Here is a 16788-nt window from a genome sequence, read left to right on the forward strand (position 1 = left end):
GCCACTTACACTATGCCAAAAGGCACTAGATATGTTTTTTTTATTTTTAAAAACTCAATATAACAAAAAAGACCCCTGTCTAATTTTAAAGGCAACTTGTTGCAAAGTTTGGGAGTTACCACTTTACAAACCCAGATTTCCGTAGGATACAGTGAAACAACACTTTGAGGAAGCTATGATGTTAAAAGGAGGCCGTGATTGACCTCAACTTAAAGAGCACTTCAGTAGCCAAGACGGGGTTGTAATGCATGTATTATTCTCTCTAGTTGTTTTCTTCATAGCGTTTGCTGTCTTACCTATTTATAAAAGTCTTTTCTGCAAAGTGTGGCTTATCTGTTTAATAATTTTCCAAGACTATAATTACTACAATTTATAGACTACAATTTATTACCAATATGCTCATAAATACTGATATGGCAGAATAAAACAACCTTTGTTTTACTTTCATTGTACGTTGGAAAATTCCGAGCTTAGAATGACGGAGTAAGTACAGATAAAAAAAAGAAAAGAAAAGAGGAAAAGACAGAATCTAAGGAACTCCACATGAAAGAGGTGCTGGAGTAGACAGAAACTTGTTGATATTAAGATCAGCGATTTCTTTTATTGTGCCAGTCCTATGCCGTAACTCAATGTTCCAGATACCACATACAAACTGGAATAAACAGTATCAAATGCTCCCGTTAAACTACATAGTACAAAGATTGCAAAGCTTCCATCATCTGCTAAAATTAAATGTTTAAAAACAGTTAACAGTGCTATTTAGATGCCTAAAGCTAGTCTGGAAATCCTCCAAAATTGTGCAATTGTTCAAAAATGGCACCATGTTTAAACATCTTTAGGTCTCTCTAGAGGAGGGGTCTTCAACTCTAGTCCTCAACGGACCATTTTTAGATCTGTCTCTGCTTCAACACACCTGAGTCAAATAATGAGGTCATTAGCACGACTCTGGAGAACTTGACTGCATACTGTGGAGGTAAGTCAGCAGTACCAGGATACAGCCCAGGAACCAAAAGATGTACTCAGGTGGTGAAAGAAGGTGATAAATATTTAGCTTTTGAATTTTCAGGTGTGTTAGAACATTGTGATGTTGTTTTCACTGGAGTGGCATATGACATTCTGCTTTTATCCTACTTTAGACTCGGTTTCAGCCTCTGGAAGAAACCAAACTACATTTATACTTAATGAACACGCTTAAGAGTTGTATTCTCCAGGGAAGATATTAAGCGCTTTAACAGAACCCAACTTTAAAACTCCTAAACAACTGCTTTAAGAGTGAGTGACTGTACACACCGCTAATGCTAATTAATCCATGTGTCATAAAACATGGACTTGCAGAAGCAACTGCAGGTTCTTACATGATTAAATGTGACAATTTGCAATAAGGCCAAAGTAAATGAGGTTGGGTTTGGGGGGTCAGCTGGATAAATTGGAGTTGTTCTTTGTCGATCCTCATGTCTCCTAACATCTGAGGTGCTTCTTGCTGGACATGTCATTCCAGATGCGGTGCATCTCCTCCGGGGGGATCTGATGGACTGTGATGACGCGCCGGTACCTGCAAAGACTGTAGGCCATTTTCCAGTGGTTGAAGCCACTGTTCTGATAAGGGTGGATGCCTAGTTTGCGCAAACACATCCCCACATACACGTCCTCCAGGTGCAGCAGTCTTGTGTGCAACGAAGTCTTGTAGATTAGCTCGGCTACATCTGCGGAGAACACGTAGCCGGTGCCTGAGCAAAATGGTGGGTATTTGTTTTCAGGGTATAGGTCTCTGGGCATGTACCACTTGCTGCGCATATCTCTGATAGGACCACCGTTTATCACGTAGCCCGTGAAGTATCTCCTTCTGGGCTTGGTGCTGGGCTTTAGAAGCTTGTAAATAAGATTGTCCATGTTGACGAAGATGTCGCTGTCTGTCTTCATGACATATTGAGCCTTTGGGCAGAATGTCGCTACCCAGCGCATGCCCATTAGAGTCTTGAGGGTGAGATTGTGGTACGAATCAATAAAGTTCTCCACTACAATATCATGGAAGATCTGACTCTCCTGCTCCACCATCTGATTGAGCACATCGTCTGTGTTCCTCCCCAGAAGAAAGACGGTGAGAATGTGGATGTCGCTGTAAGTGCCCTCATCGCCCCAGGTCTCTCGGATGGCCTGCCGTGCGTCAAACTCCTTGTGTGTGGTGCTGATGAGGATGACCAGGAAGGGCGTGATGCTTTCACACTTCTTCGGCTCATTTATTACAAATTCGAAGGCATGTGGGTTGAGGGGGCGCGTGCGGATGTTGGTGAATGTGATGTTTTTGGGAGGAGGTTTCACAATCCTTCGTTTAGGCATAGCCATGTGGCCGACATACGTGGACGTCGGCCGCGAAATGCTCAAGTACCACAATGCGCTCGCCCAGCAAACCACTGTCAGGATGTATAAACATGATACTTTCGAAGGCATTATGCTGCTCTTAGGTGTATTTTGATGAGCTGGCTCTTATAAGGTTTTCCTTCCATTAGTGAGGTTTCACCCAGTGAGGCAGCATTAAGCTGCTCAAGCATGTGTTTTGACATTAATTGTCAATAATGGATTGCTTTAGAGAGAAGAGATGCTTTTTGCAATTCAACGTGAAGCACTTTAAAACTGAATGAATGTCCAGATTCTTGGCGAAAACCATGGCATCTCCATTTACATCTGAAAAAGAAGAGACAGAAGCATCAGTATAAAATATATAGTATGTGTGGTTTTAAAAATGTACATATACATTAATTATTCATCAGCTTTTATTTTAAATGCATTAATCTTTGTAGAGGATGTTAATGTATGCAAAATAAATGACCTAAACAATGTAGGGAAGCAATCACTGAATGCTACATAAAAAAATCCCAATAAATTAGCCCATGTAGTCAAAATGATCGACATAAATCATGTTTAAAATGATAAGTTTTTTAAACTTTGGAATACATTTTGCCAGGGGATGAAAGAAAAGTTTTCAAAGGAAATCAACGTATAAGCACAGTAGATCAAAGTTTTGGGTGAAACTACGCATCACATACTGACATGTAGATATGGCGGGGATTCATGTTGAAAATCTAAAGGGTATATAAACATGTAGGTCATATCCTCAGGCTTTGATGTTTTCTGTGGATTTTTTGTTTTTGTCTTTTACCTACAGGAGATCACATGCACTTCTCAAAGGAATAGTTATAAATTTCAATGCATTTATCTTCAAAGGCTGGAGGAACACAGAGGCCAATCTGACCAGACACATAACGACACAATGCGATAATTTGAATTCTGTTTATCTGCAGTGTGCTGTCATACACAAATCAGACTGAGAAAAACTTAACAAAACAAAACAAAAACAAAAAAACCACCTAATTACCGCAATGCCATCTAACTCAATATAAATTATAAATTAGAATACTTTTTATTTTATCTCTCTATAATGGCAGATGTTTGTGTTAAGCATAGGCAGTTGCTCAGGGTGGCATTATAAAAGAGGGTCGGGGTTTACTCATTTGCAGACTATGGACAAGTAGATGCTGAGAATGGAAAGAGAATTGGTTATCTACTTTGTGTGAAAGTGCATTACATTTAATTCCACCCCAGAATATCAAATTAATACCAGCATTGTGACTGGTTGGGGGTGGCAGAATAAAGGGCCTGCCCAAGTGTCATGCAAAAATCAACAGCAGCCTTAACATTTCAAAGTGGTGCTGTTGAAGGGTAGGTCTCGTTCCTTAGTTTTTCTTATGACTGTTGCAGCAAACACTCTTGTTGATACGATTTCTCTTATAATATCAGCTTCTATGAGATCTCACAAGATTGAAAGGAGCAAACAACTGCTTCCAACTCATAACTGTTTACTCAAGAACAAGAAATCCAAACACAGCAGAGTTTTCTTTATCTGCAGTGTCAAAAAGGTTTTAGTTATCTTGTATTTATTTATACTCAACTTTCGAGGAGACAGACTTTTGTAATCTTATTTAGTGGTCTTGTTTAATCTTTTCTTCTGGCTTTTTGAAGCTTGTTTAAAATGATTACTTGGAAACTCAATGCTTTTTTCATTCATTTCAGAGTTCAAATGAGATTTAAGGCAGTCAGATTTGGTTTGCAGAAAGCGATAGTAGACTTATACAATACAGCACTTTCAGATACCAAAACTATAGATAAAAAAAAATTATAACATTTTTTACAATTTCATTCAACTTGTAAGAGTCAGAATGAGAGAACTAGGTAAGCAGATTATCTCGTGAAGATAATAATTTAATAGAATAGTAATGCAAATGGTGGAAAGTTTGCTCTTGAGTTTGCCCTACAATGTCTAAATATGCAGTGCTTCCTCTCTGAAAACTTATTAAATAGAAATAATATAAAAACATATTTTGTCAAGTGGTTCTTTAACACACAGTCAATTAAGTTTTTGCTTGGCAGGAATTCTTGCTGGATCTGTAGCTACTGTTCAATAATCCGTCAACGGGTGAGAAAGTAAATAAAGGCGTACTGCCATTTTTGGTGATTTTTAAGTTGAACATTAGTGGTTCAAATGAAAGAATAGCCTTTGCAAAAGCACATATAATATAAAAATAGAAGAATAGGCCTCTTTGCCATGTCAGGAGGTAAAGTGTCTCACTTTTAAAGCTTGGTTGGATGTAGAGAAAGCCTAAAGTGGATTCTGCTAAGAGATGCTCCAGCTGAAAAGAGTCTAACCTTAAATTCAACAAAGCTAAGAATAATTACATGCTTTCTGCTCTGCTGCACCTCCACCGAAAAATGCTTTCTAAATCAATATTTGACTTTGGGCATGAAAGGTGGTAATTAGGATCAACACAAAAGTTGCCATTCACTGTAACCATGGACTTAATAAATAAATAAATCATTAGGTGAAATATGCTTGAGATGCACAGAAAACAGAAAAATATATTGTGAAGGAATTAAGAAAGTCATTCCAATTAAATTGTCAGTCATGCATCTAGATTTTTGTCAGGAAATCTTAAAATCAAACACAACAATAGTAAACACAAAAATACAGTTAAAAATGCTTTTAATTATTAAGAGTAAATCAATCCAGACCAATATGGCCTAATTTGAAGTAATCATTCCTTTGGTTAAATTAGTAATTAACTAATTAACTACGACATTGTGAAAAGCTCAGTTTAATTTCACCTGGCATACTAAGTCCTAGTGAATGCCAGACTTGTAGAATCAAGTCATCCCTTAAATACGACCACTCACAACATGAAGCAGCCTAAACAGAAAGCATCTTGAGTTTCCATGATCTGAGATGTGAAACGTTGACATTTGTGACTCTGGAAATGTTTACAAAGTAATTTATATGGTTTGTGTACAAATGAGTAAAATATAGTAAAGTGCTGAACCTTCTTAGGAATGTCCAACCAACCACAATTACTCTAAAAGTACATTGACGGCTCCCCCGAGAGGTTAAAACATAAACATCTCCAGTCAAACTCATCCAGATCTCACATTTCATTTCAGGTGATGTCAAAGTAAAGACAAGAAGACTGGGTTTCCATCCCGACTGCGCCTTTATCTCCTCTTCCCTCTCGTCCTCTCACTTAAGGCAAGAGAAAATGTAAATCTGCACCGGTAAAATGCTGTAACACTTTGCCAGAGTCGCACCTTGCCATAAAATCTGTAGTGGATATGTCAAAGGTGATTAAATCAGCCTTTATAGTTCCATTGTTGTAAATCACACCTTTTATTTTGGAGACCAGTCCCACTGCCACTACCACACTCATTTGCTGAGCGAGATGCTGGCCAACACTGCTACAGTGGGAGGAGTGACCCATTCAGCCCTCTGGACCCCAGAGTGGAAACACTTACAAAAAAAGACAAAAAGATAAATAAAAGATCAGGGGAAAAAAGAGGTTCCTCATTTATTGAACTACATCCTAAAGCACTGGAGGCTTCACTTGTCTAAAATAAGTTACATTTTTATGATTCAACAATAAAAAAAAAGAGACTGGGAATACATTCAGTGGAGAGTTTGAAGGCAAAAACCATTTGCCCGATAACATACTTATGATCCCAAAGAGTAAGGAAAATATTCTGTGAATTAGACGCACAAAGTGAAAATTTTTGATGCCACATGCTCCATTAAATTCTGTGTTAAATTAATACAGAATTTCATAAAAAGAACATCAGGCTGATAATCATACATGGTGATGGTAGTGTGATGGTCTGGAGCTGCTTGGATGTAATCATTAATTCTGTTTTTTGCCAAAAAGTTTTCAAGCAAAACATCAGATTATCAGTTTGTGACTTTGAGCTCGAGCGCAAAGCATTAAGATGGTCATAAGCATAAGATTTAAAAGAAATGTGGGTAACACTTTATTTGAAGTGTTACCCACTTCTGACTGACATGACACGTTCATCAACATGACATAACAACTGTCATGAACATGAAAAAATCTTCATGAATATTTTTGACTGTTGTCATAAAGTGTCATTCGGTAAATTATGACACTTTTAATACAAAGTTGACATTATTCAAAATGTCTCTGTTATAACAACTTGACATTAACCAAGAAATCATTACTGATATAAATTTGTTATAAAAGTATTACTGATTGCACTTTAAAAATGATTAAAGGTAAAGTTTAAACAGTAATGATTTCTTGGTCTTTACAGGTTTTTATGACAGTGTTATGTCAGTCTTATTCAACCCCCTTCAAATAAAGTGTTACCGAAATGTGTAGTAGTCTAGTCAAAGTCCATACATAAATCAGATTAAGATGCTGTGGTGTGACCTCAAATACACTATTCATGCTTAAAGACCTTCCACTATGACTGAATTAACATAATTCTATGAAGTAGAGTGGTAAAAAAATTCTTCCACAGAGATGGAAAAAAAAAAGATTGCCAGTTATTAAAAAACCTTGATGGCATCTGTTGCTGCCAAGACCAAGAAGAAAAAGAAGAAAAGAACTAATGAGATCTATAAGACCTGAAATATATTTTTTTCACAGAACAGTAGCTGAGTCTATTCATCAGCATTATGAATTATGATTAAGTTGGACTCGCTTCTTCTTCCTCCTCTTCCTCACTGTCTCAATCAATAATTCACTGTATCTATTGGATGCTGAACAAAGAGACTTTAAGGTGAAGCACATTCAGGAACACTGAAGATTTAGACTATAATTCTACGTATTACAATTTTGAAGCCTCGCTTCTAGATCACCACAGAACTGAGCAGGACCTGTATGCAGTCACCTTCGTAACACGTCTAGCCCAATCAGTTTTGCATAATATAAGATCTCACGTTTATCGTCGGGCATAAAATCTCCCACTCCCCGTAAGAATAGCGGCATAGAAATTGTCAGGAAAAATGTTACCCTATTAAACAGCCTGTAAAGGGTGGGACAGGTGCACATGCTACACTTTGCGACTAAACCCGCAGGACATGAAAGTCAATGGAGAACCGCGTCAGAGAGGCGAATGAAAGGGGGGAATAATTAGCCTATACTACCAACAGAGACCTAATTTATCATGATTTATTATATGGCAAGAGGTAAACTTGTGTTGGGAGTAGGGCACAAAGACAGCCATTCATCAACACTTGACATTTCTTTCTCCGCGCTTCCTGCGTCGAATGTTTGGTGGATTTTTTTTTTTTTTTTAAGAAAAGGGCTATTATGTATTCCTCTATACACAAACAAAAATGTTGTGATTCATGGCTCCATGTCTGTATGCAGACAGGCTTCTAAATTGTTTTTCCAATAACATTGTACCAGAGCTAATAGATTGCCTGCCTGAATTATAGAGAGCTTGGGTATTAGGTAGGACTTGTGCCAAAAACATCTAAATTGATTACCCTGCTTTTATTTCACACAACCTCACACAACCTCTTCTGAATATTGCTGACTACACTTTTAATGATGACTCACTACGGTGGCAAAGCTTATAACACAGATTTACTATAATACAGATATGAATAATAATTACCTTCACAAAGATTACACATTTTCAAATTAATATTGTAAAACCTCACTGATGACGCAACATTGATAAGATTTACTTTTGTCAACAGTGGCAAAATTACCTAAAACATTTTTTTCTACACGGATGAAACATTTTAAATTCTTGCTTAAGGATACAAACAAGTCACTTCTCAATTGCTTGGAGCAAAAACAAAAAACAATGCTTGTGTCACTTTGTTGGCTTTGTTGTAGGATTGATTTAAAGTGTTGTTGTTTAATTGATTGATTGTTTTTAAAGTCAGTCTCCCTTACTCCATGCTTCATCTGAAACCCAAGGCTATTTTACAGGATGTTGTTAATTATCTTTACAGTACGACTAAGCCTAAATTAGAAATAATTACTGCTACTAAATTGTTGAAGAATTAACCAAATAGATGCTCGAAGTTTGGAAAAGTCACGTAAGGAGGATTAAAATTCGATCTATCATTATTGATACTGTGAAACAATTTGTCAAAAACATTCCAGGGAGCCATTTCTCTGTTCTAAAACTTAAATTACTTGTTTTCAGTGTTTTTCTCAACAATGCCAAAGTGACTGACTTAGCCAGCCACTAAAATATTGCTGAAGAACCAAAAACGACTCTACTGTCCAGTTGTTTATTAGTGGTTATGCAAAACTAAACCTTTTTTTTTTCTTTTTTTGGTTTATGAAGAAATGGCTGAAGACTTTATGGGAATAAATGATCTGCAGCCATGCCAGCATGAATCTGAACCAACAGCTCCAGCTCCAGAATTGAGATAAAACCTTTCAGATCAGGATCCTGCTAATCAGGACCCGTCATGGCCAATAAGATGACATTTCATAATGACTGACTTTGGAACGTGGAATCCTGGAAACTGATTACAGTTTGTAATGTACAATTTATGGATTTAGTGCATTAATTGGAATTTCTATTTTGGTAGTTATGTGCAGCACACAGGTCAACCTGTATGACACAAGAGCTTTCTCACAGCTTTCTCATGTATACATTTGATTTTTCTTTGCATCTGTACAACAACTGGATGAACTTATGTGGCCCTACAAATAAACTGTAGGGCCTTGACTTGCTTTGTCTTTCTGATTTCATCCTCTCTTTTCTTGATACTGCTGTCTCCTTAATATATTGTTTCATTGCTGAACTTCACTTTGGGGTAACTTGTGTCTGTTTGTGAACTGCTTTACTAGTGAAATTGACAGTGACATTGACAAATCTCCTTAATCAGCACTGAGTTGCTGGAAGCCATATTTCTGCAATTTCACAACACTGCACCAACCTTGGGGATGAAAAATGAGTGAACCAGCACTTATTGCTGGAATGTTAAATGATGTTTTTCCCTCCAGTACTTTGTTACACAACATAGATCAAACTAGAGCAAAACAGAAAGGAAAGTTTTTTTTTTTAATTAAAAGTAAACTCTGTATATAATGCTACCTCCACCAGTCATCTTATACAGAAAATACAGGTTTGCTATGTTGAGAACATTTAATCACATTTTAACAAACCCTCCCAAAAAAACATCAAAACTTTTCAATACTAAACTGAAAGAGCGAGTGTAATTGCCTGTAATTTAAAGCTGAAATTGTTATAATTTTGTGACAAAAAAAAAAAAAAATTCTTACAGGAATAAATGTATGCTGAAGGAATACAAATGGGAACTCGGAAAAGAGTAAACTATTTACTTTTCTCAAACATCTCCACAAAAAAAAGAAAAAAAAAAGGTTCTCTTCACCTAGCAAAAACGTGCTTTCTCCTCCGAATAACATTTTAGCAGCAACATTACTTTAGTGCAGTTAAACAATCATGTTAAACAATGACTGACTGTGCGAGATTTTCAGCTGCTTCCATTCACTGAGAAGGTTTTGACATAAAAGTTAACACATGCTCATGCACTTCAGAGTAACAGTTACTGGTCAGAACTGGTAAAAGAAATCTATAGTATCCAACTGAATGCATTTCAGCCTCATTACTCTCGTCGTTACTAACTGCGTTCTTAGCTGTGCTGTGGTCACTGCTTTACAAAGTTTGTTTTTTTTTTTTTTTTTTACATATTTTGTGACTCCAGATGTGGAAATGAATATAACTCCTGTAGTCTGAAAAAGGAACGGTGGTGTAAATTAATTTTCAGAGCTCCTTAAAAGACTGAATATCCTCAAATGGGCAATGTGAAGTCAGAATCTCGCTCTAATAATAATTAGTTTAGTCTCTAAGTTTTATTCTGTGCCACATGCGTTGACCGTGTTCCATAAAATAGCAATGTAAAAATGCCATCGTGATAACAGGGTAAATATATAACAGCAACATCAGCACAACAGTCACTGAGACAAAGTTGCATGGCTGCATCTGTTAAACCCTCAGTTCCCAGAAGACTCTCACCTTCACTGAGTATCAGCTGTTTTTTGTTGAGCCATTACAGCATTAATCTAACACATAAATATAGGAAGTATGAGCTACACCAGATTTAGACACACCCGTTTTTATCAATCTTTGGCATATCATTTTAGAAATATGTCATATGAGAAACTTATATTCTGCTGCCAACCAAATCTGTAGGTACATCTACTTAGGCACATAAGAATTTGTTTTCATGACACAAATACTGTGTAAAAAAATAAACCAGGGCTAGATTTATTTTACCACTACATTTGCTCAGCTGCCATCGTGAATGCATGTAAAACAGTTTTATTCTGAGACGAGACTGTTATTTTGTGATGTCTTATAAGAAAACCTTCATAAGAATGTGGCAACTTCATGAGCCAGCAGAGTAAAAAAGCAGAATGTGTTTTGTGAGATTCACAAATTCCTGTAAAACTGTGTTGTTACCTCCCACACACCGTGTTAAACTCATGGGGATTGAAAAAAAAACAAAAAAAAAACATGCACAATATTTGAGGTTAGAACATTTTCTTGCAATGCACCTCAGAAGCAATAAAACAGAAAGCATCACTGTTTGAAGTACAACATAAGGATGAAATGTTTGTTAAAGTACAGTTAGTTTCTGGGAAAGACTCAACATCGGTGCAGGTTAAGTGTTGTTCGCATTTTAATTTTGTGAGTCTAAAAGCATGCGGTGCTTCGCAAATCTACATTTGGAAAATTTCTCTAAAAATTGTTTTTAAAAGAAAAAAAGAGAAGATTGCAGGAATGTAAGGTTCTATGTTTGTTTTTCTACAACCACATATCCTTTAAAATAGCAGGGAAAGCAGTGGAACAAACAAATGTGCTATTTTATTCCAGATAAAGTTATGATCTGGCGGTGTTTTTAAGAAACGCGTCACAGATAGAAAGAAAAAGAAAGTAAGTATATTTTTGCTAACACTGATTAACCTTAATTAGTTGTAATTTATGGGTAAATTTGCTTAATGTAACAATATATGTGTGACTTCATACAATATGTATGTATTCACTATTTCTTAAAATATGTATAAATTGTATTTAAATTATTTTATTTGGATAAAACACAAGAGGTTGTCTGCCTCTGGAGAGTTTTCCTATAAGTAGTAACAGCATCTAAAAATATTATAGCAATGCTAAGCAGATGGAGCCGTGTACTTCATTTTAAAAGTTGGAGAAAAAAAAAATGATGCTCTGAGACATAAAAATAAGAACTGAAGTGAGGGTGTTCAGATGTTAATATGCAGGAGATTAACTGGACAAAATGCCAGCTGTACAAGAAGCAGTCCTCCTATGCCAAGCAAACACAGCTCTGGGTAGTGTGTTAAGTGTTGCAGAGATTTCCCTTAAATGTTGGCATCCGTACACAGAATAAATTGGGCCAGGGCTGTCCAGGCATTGGCTCTGGCACACAGGCTCCCACACATCATCAGGCCCAGATTAAACCTGACGTATCCTCATCGGCACCAAAACATTTCACTCCTTTTTCTCTCTTCCGTAGAAACGCAGCCGTATTCATATGGTAGTCGTTAAAGAAATCTGTTAAACGTGTGACATTTCCCTGCTTCAGCAGTCACTCCAAGTCCACCTGCCTGCTGTCGGCACACTTGGTGCTCTAGAGGCTGCTGCAACCCTGGAGTAACTGTAAACTTCTCATTTAATTTCACAAACAATCTATCCCAGTTCTTTTTATTGAAGCAGATAGAGTGAAAACTAAGTCTTAAAGTATTTACAATACTCTATTCTATTGTAATATAGAAGTGAGTGAAAGAGAAATTACAAGTTATTTGTTCAAATACTATAGAAGAGTGTTACTAAATATATTAAAATACAGACTACACTAGACCACCACTAAAATCCTCCTCGGTGTTTTCCAAGAAGATAAACTTTAAAATACTCTGTTATAAAAAGTTAAGGTCTTTGTCTCAGGGGGAAGATTGCTCCTGGGATGTGCCGTGCTCTTGTCTTATTTACTCAAATGCAGTTTGTTCTCTCCTTCTTTCCCAGACATCGTATCCTGCACACCCAATTCTGTTTGAAAAGGAATTCACAAGCACTGAGTGTTACTTCAGGGTGAAAAATGTCTCATTTTTGAGATATCACAATCCTCAAAGTGCTACACAAGAGAAAGTTAATGTGATAAATAATAACATAACATATGAACATAAATAAGCCAGAAGAAGAGCATCGTCGCAATAAATAAATATTCAATAATCCAGGAGGAACTCAACATTTCAAACAAGCAAAAGCAGATGCAAGAAAATAAGATGGAAATATGTTCAATACATCCCACCTATGAAGAAAGCACCAGGTTAATTTGATTAAATAATGAAACATGGCGTGTTTTATAGTTGCCCATTATACAAAAATTAACCGTCTTTAGTTTTCATGCTATTCCAGTGCAAATTTCTTTAGAAACTTCAGCTTCAGTCTGAATGAAAAAGCAGCTTAGCATGATATTGTTTACCATTACCCATTACACCAACAAACTTGAATATATTTTTAGGGTGTTTTATGTGGTATTCATGGTCTTTGTGCTTGTAAAATCTAAAAATCTTAAAAGTCAAAGAGGCATAATGAAAATGCAGGTTTCTTTATATCCACTTCACAAAAATCCACTTGTGGTATTTCACTTCTTTGCTGTGCAATAAGCTTAACAACTCACACTCCTTCAGCTTTTGTCAAAATCTCTGAAAAGCAGAAATGTTTGAAAAGGCCTTAGAATGTAAAGATTATCCAGGGTCTTTGTGACTGAGTTTAACAAAAAAAAAAAAAAATCACTCAAAAATCACTGATATTTAATACTGTGTTAGAGTGAATCAATGCTCCCTACCAAAAAAAAAAAACAAAACAACCATTTACAGTCAATATTTTTCAGTCAGCTACCTTTTCAGTATTTCACAGAACAACAACCAAAATAATGACTCAAATCCTTTTTCACTCTGATATTTTTTTTTTCCATCCTCCGATGAAGGAACAAGACATGTGAAAGAGCCACGGCTGCATTTTAGCTCTTTTAAAAAGAGAAAAAGCATCATGAGGTGTCATCAACAGCACAGAGCTGGGCAGAATGTAGACATTTAATGAGCGAATGTTTGCAATGGAACCTCTCCAGCCAACCGTGCCACATCACAGAGCACCCAGGTAGTCATTAGAGGGACAGATGGTGCTATGGCTGATTGGGCTCTCTGCTAGCCTATTTCACAGTGTTTCTACTTATAATGCCCTCTGCAGAGGTAGACGGCAGTGTCTGAAATATTACAGATAAATCAAAACTAAAAGAAAAAAAAAAACAATAATAGAGTAAATAAAGGTCATTTTATAAGAAAACCAAGCATTACTGAATATTCCTGGACAAAACGCAAGAAAAGTAGATAGGATTTTATGTGGGTGTAAGCTCACAGGCAAAAGAAAAAGGTTGAAAATATCTGCTTCACAACCTGATTTCACCACATGAAATAACAATATCAAGCCTCCCGTATGCTGACAGACGTGGAGAAACATCATACAGCAGGGTTATGTTTTACAACATCTATTCAGTTTTATTTTAAAACACTTTCAAAAAATAACAAATGAGACGGAACGGACATCGCAGGAGCTGTGAGAGCTTGAGGGGGGAAAAGATGACTTATGTATGTTTGGAAACAAAACAGAGGGAAAAAATACATTTTTCTATCCAAGGCGTGGCCTTCCAAGACACTGTGTTTTAATCAAGCCATCTTCTTGTTAAAGCTAAAGAAAAAAAAAAACAACTTCCTGCACTTTAACACAAGCAGAGAGTATCTCTGAGCTAATTTCCAAGGAACTCTCTGAGTGTGTTTTAAAGGTAATTTGCATGAATGTGAGGCAAATAAAGCAGGACATTTCCTCATCTTTTTGTGCTTCCTTATGAATCAACTTTTCAATAATGTAGTAAGCAGAGTGAGTCATTCATGCCAGACGCTCCATGCTTTCGAGAATCTGATGATGATTCACAGCAGGCTGTTTTTATGGGCGAAACCGCAGTGAATCTTTATGGTGGGCTTCCTGCTGCCAGTATTTAGTGATGCCCTTTTCTGTATTATCAGCTGCTGGCCCCATACAAGCAGTTGAAGCAGTGCAAAATTTTCCGGCCAGCAGCTTGCGACTCGCACAGTTTGACAAAAGTGAAGGGCTACTGGCTAGTAAAAGTTCTTTGTTCACTGTAGCCACAATCTCAAAGCTCTTTAATATTACTGTCTGTTCTGTTCTGCAGAGGCCGACCTCGCTCTGTTTTCTTCTCCATCATGTCTTATGCTACTCCTACCATACAGACATTGTTTGATTAATTAATCCTTACAACAGAAATGTCTTTTCTGTGCTTAATTAGCACATAATTTTAATCCATTTAAGGGATTAATTTGTACTGTAGATAAAAAATAATCCTAAGAATGTTTTTGTTTTACCTTGATTTATTCCTTTTTTCTTTCATCAAGAAATTGATGTGCCATCACTTATGCACGATAAATCTTCAAAGTTCTCTGACTTTTAGGCGAGCACAAAAACTTCTAAATCCATTCTTTGAACATCTCCACTGGTTGCAATTACTGCTGCAAGAGACTGAGCTGTTTGTCTATTCTTCCTTACAAGATAGAGCAGGCTCGGTCCTATTGAACACAAATGTCAATTTTTAACTCTTGGCAATGATTCTTAGTTGCATTTAGGACCGAATAGCTAAACCACATAGCATTGTAAGTCTAGCATTTCATTTAGAGACATGACAGAGTCCTTCTCCCTCTTCCGTTTTGTACCCCCCGCCCCTCCGAGAGCTTTCTTTTAGGCCTCTCCATCTTTAGCTCCTTGTCATCAGATGACAACATGATTCAAATGAAAAAAAAAAAAAAATAATAATAATAATAATAAAACAGGCCCAGCACATCCTCGAAGGGGCATGCACTGGATCAACTTTAATGTGTGTGTGTGGGCGAGTGATGGGAGTGGAGGTAAAGGAGCAGAGGGCTGCCTAATCAGCGGTGTGCCTCTTTGTTATTGATCACATCATTTAGAGTGTGTGTTGTGTGTGTTATTTCTAGATGACAGAAAATGACATCTAGACATGTCATCTAGGTGGTTTTGCACCATCGCTTTAGCACTTTAACTTTAGTGCTAAGCCTTTATGCATCGCAGAAAGCACATACCACTTTTAGCACGACGCAGTGTTAGTTTTCAGCCTCACATAGGGTCTTGAATGATTGCCCGAAGGCTTAGTTTTGGTCTCATTGGACCAAAGCTCTGTCTTTCACACGTTTGCTGAGCTCCCTATATTAACTGTGGCTAAATGCTCATAGGACTTTGGAGTTTTGCTGTGTTTAGGCAAAACCTTGGGACGTTGTCAGATTATGAAGCCGAACTGTCCACATTGGTGCCATGTCAAAACTGCAGCTTAGGCATGCCCATGTCATGTAAAACCCCATGTGGTTTTTACCTGGGAAATGTGCTATATTAATACAATTTAGTTACTACAGCAGGCAGGCAGCATAATAGTGATCATCTAACTGCTCTCTCTGACTGCAGAAGCTGCCAGTTACGCCCCTTGCTCTGGTTGATGCCAAAACAATCTTAGAAGGCAGCTGAAAAAAAAAAAAAATCCCTGATCTCCACGTCAATGAATACAGAATTATCACAGAATCAACAGACTTATTTGCTTCCAGTGAAATAGGTGTGTGCATTTCTTTCCAGCAGAGAGAAAACAAAACGCTCAAATGGTCTGGAAGTGAAGGAGTTTTTTATCTGGAGTGAAAGGGGATTTAACTGAATAATGTGAGGAGATCAGAAATGAGAATAAAAAAAATGTACCTCTCATTTACTGATAGAATGACATTATTTCAAAAATCCTACTTTCCTACAGGGAAATGTAGCAGAATGGTGTGCAATGAATGAAAAATGTTGCAAGAACTGTAGAATTTATCGTGGTATGTCTGTTCCCACGAATTAAAAAAAAAAAAAAGTAGACTGTGTGCTTGTCTCAAATTAACCATGTTCTTGTTGTAGAAAGTTTTAGAATATAAGGACACATTTGATGCAAACACTAACTTGACCAAGCAACTTGGCTCAATAACAACAACTCCCAAGATTATGTACCAGGGGGAAGTAAATGTATATTTTAGTTGGAGGTGGCGTAGGAAGTGTCAAAGTGCAGCTTGAACCTCTGGAGTGCTCAGAATAAATAAATATCAAATAAGCTTATTTGGACTATCTTGTTGTATGAGATGGGTTGAGGTCACATATCATTACATGAAATATGGAGCTGCTGAGTCTCCCTGAACTACCTATGCCAAGTTCACTACAGGTAATAAGAGCAAGGAATGGGACCAAACTAAAGAAGTGACAAGAATGTTTAAGTAAAATTGTGCTTCAGGAAGCCACTGAACAACCGTCTCTGCATTTCACGTACACCTGCATAAAACT

The 16788-nt window shown here is 37.0% G+C and overlaps 1 protein-coding gene across 2 annotated transcripts in view; it reads right to left on the bottom strand.

Moving 5' to 3' along the window:
• Window positions 1–1062: 1062 nt before the first annotated feature.
• Window positions 1063–16788, bottom strand: part of LOC103134351 (beta-1,3-galactosyltransferase 1) — a 41075-nt gene continuing 25349 nt past the window's right edge. The window contains exons 2-3 of one of the 2 annotated variants that reach the window (XM_016668691.1): window positions 5708–5830; window positions 1063–2682 (exon numbers count right to left, since the gene is read on the bottom strand). In XM_016668691.1, coding sequence (XP_016524177.1) covers window positions 1459–2448 — 990 coding nt within the window. In that variant the 5' untranslated portion in view covers window positions 2449–2682; window positions 5708–5830 and the 3' untranslated portion in view covers window positions 1063–1458. The remainder of the gene's footprint in view (window positions 2683–5707; window positions 5831–16788) is intronic. The other variant, XM_007546567.2, reaches the window with a different exon arrangement.

Source organism: Poecilia formosa, unplaced genomic scaffold, assembly GCF_000485575.1.
Source record: "Poecilia formosa unplaced genomic scaffold, Poecilia_formosa-5.1.2 Scaffold16, whole genome shotgun sequence".
NCBI classification, from domain to species: Eukaryota; Metazoa; Chordata; class Actinopteri; order Cyprinodontiformes; family Poeciliidae; genus Poecilia; species Poecilia formosa.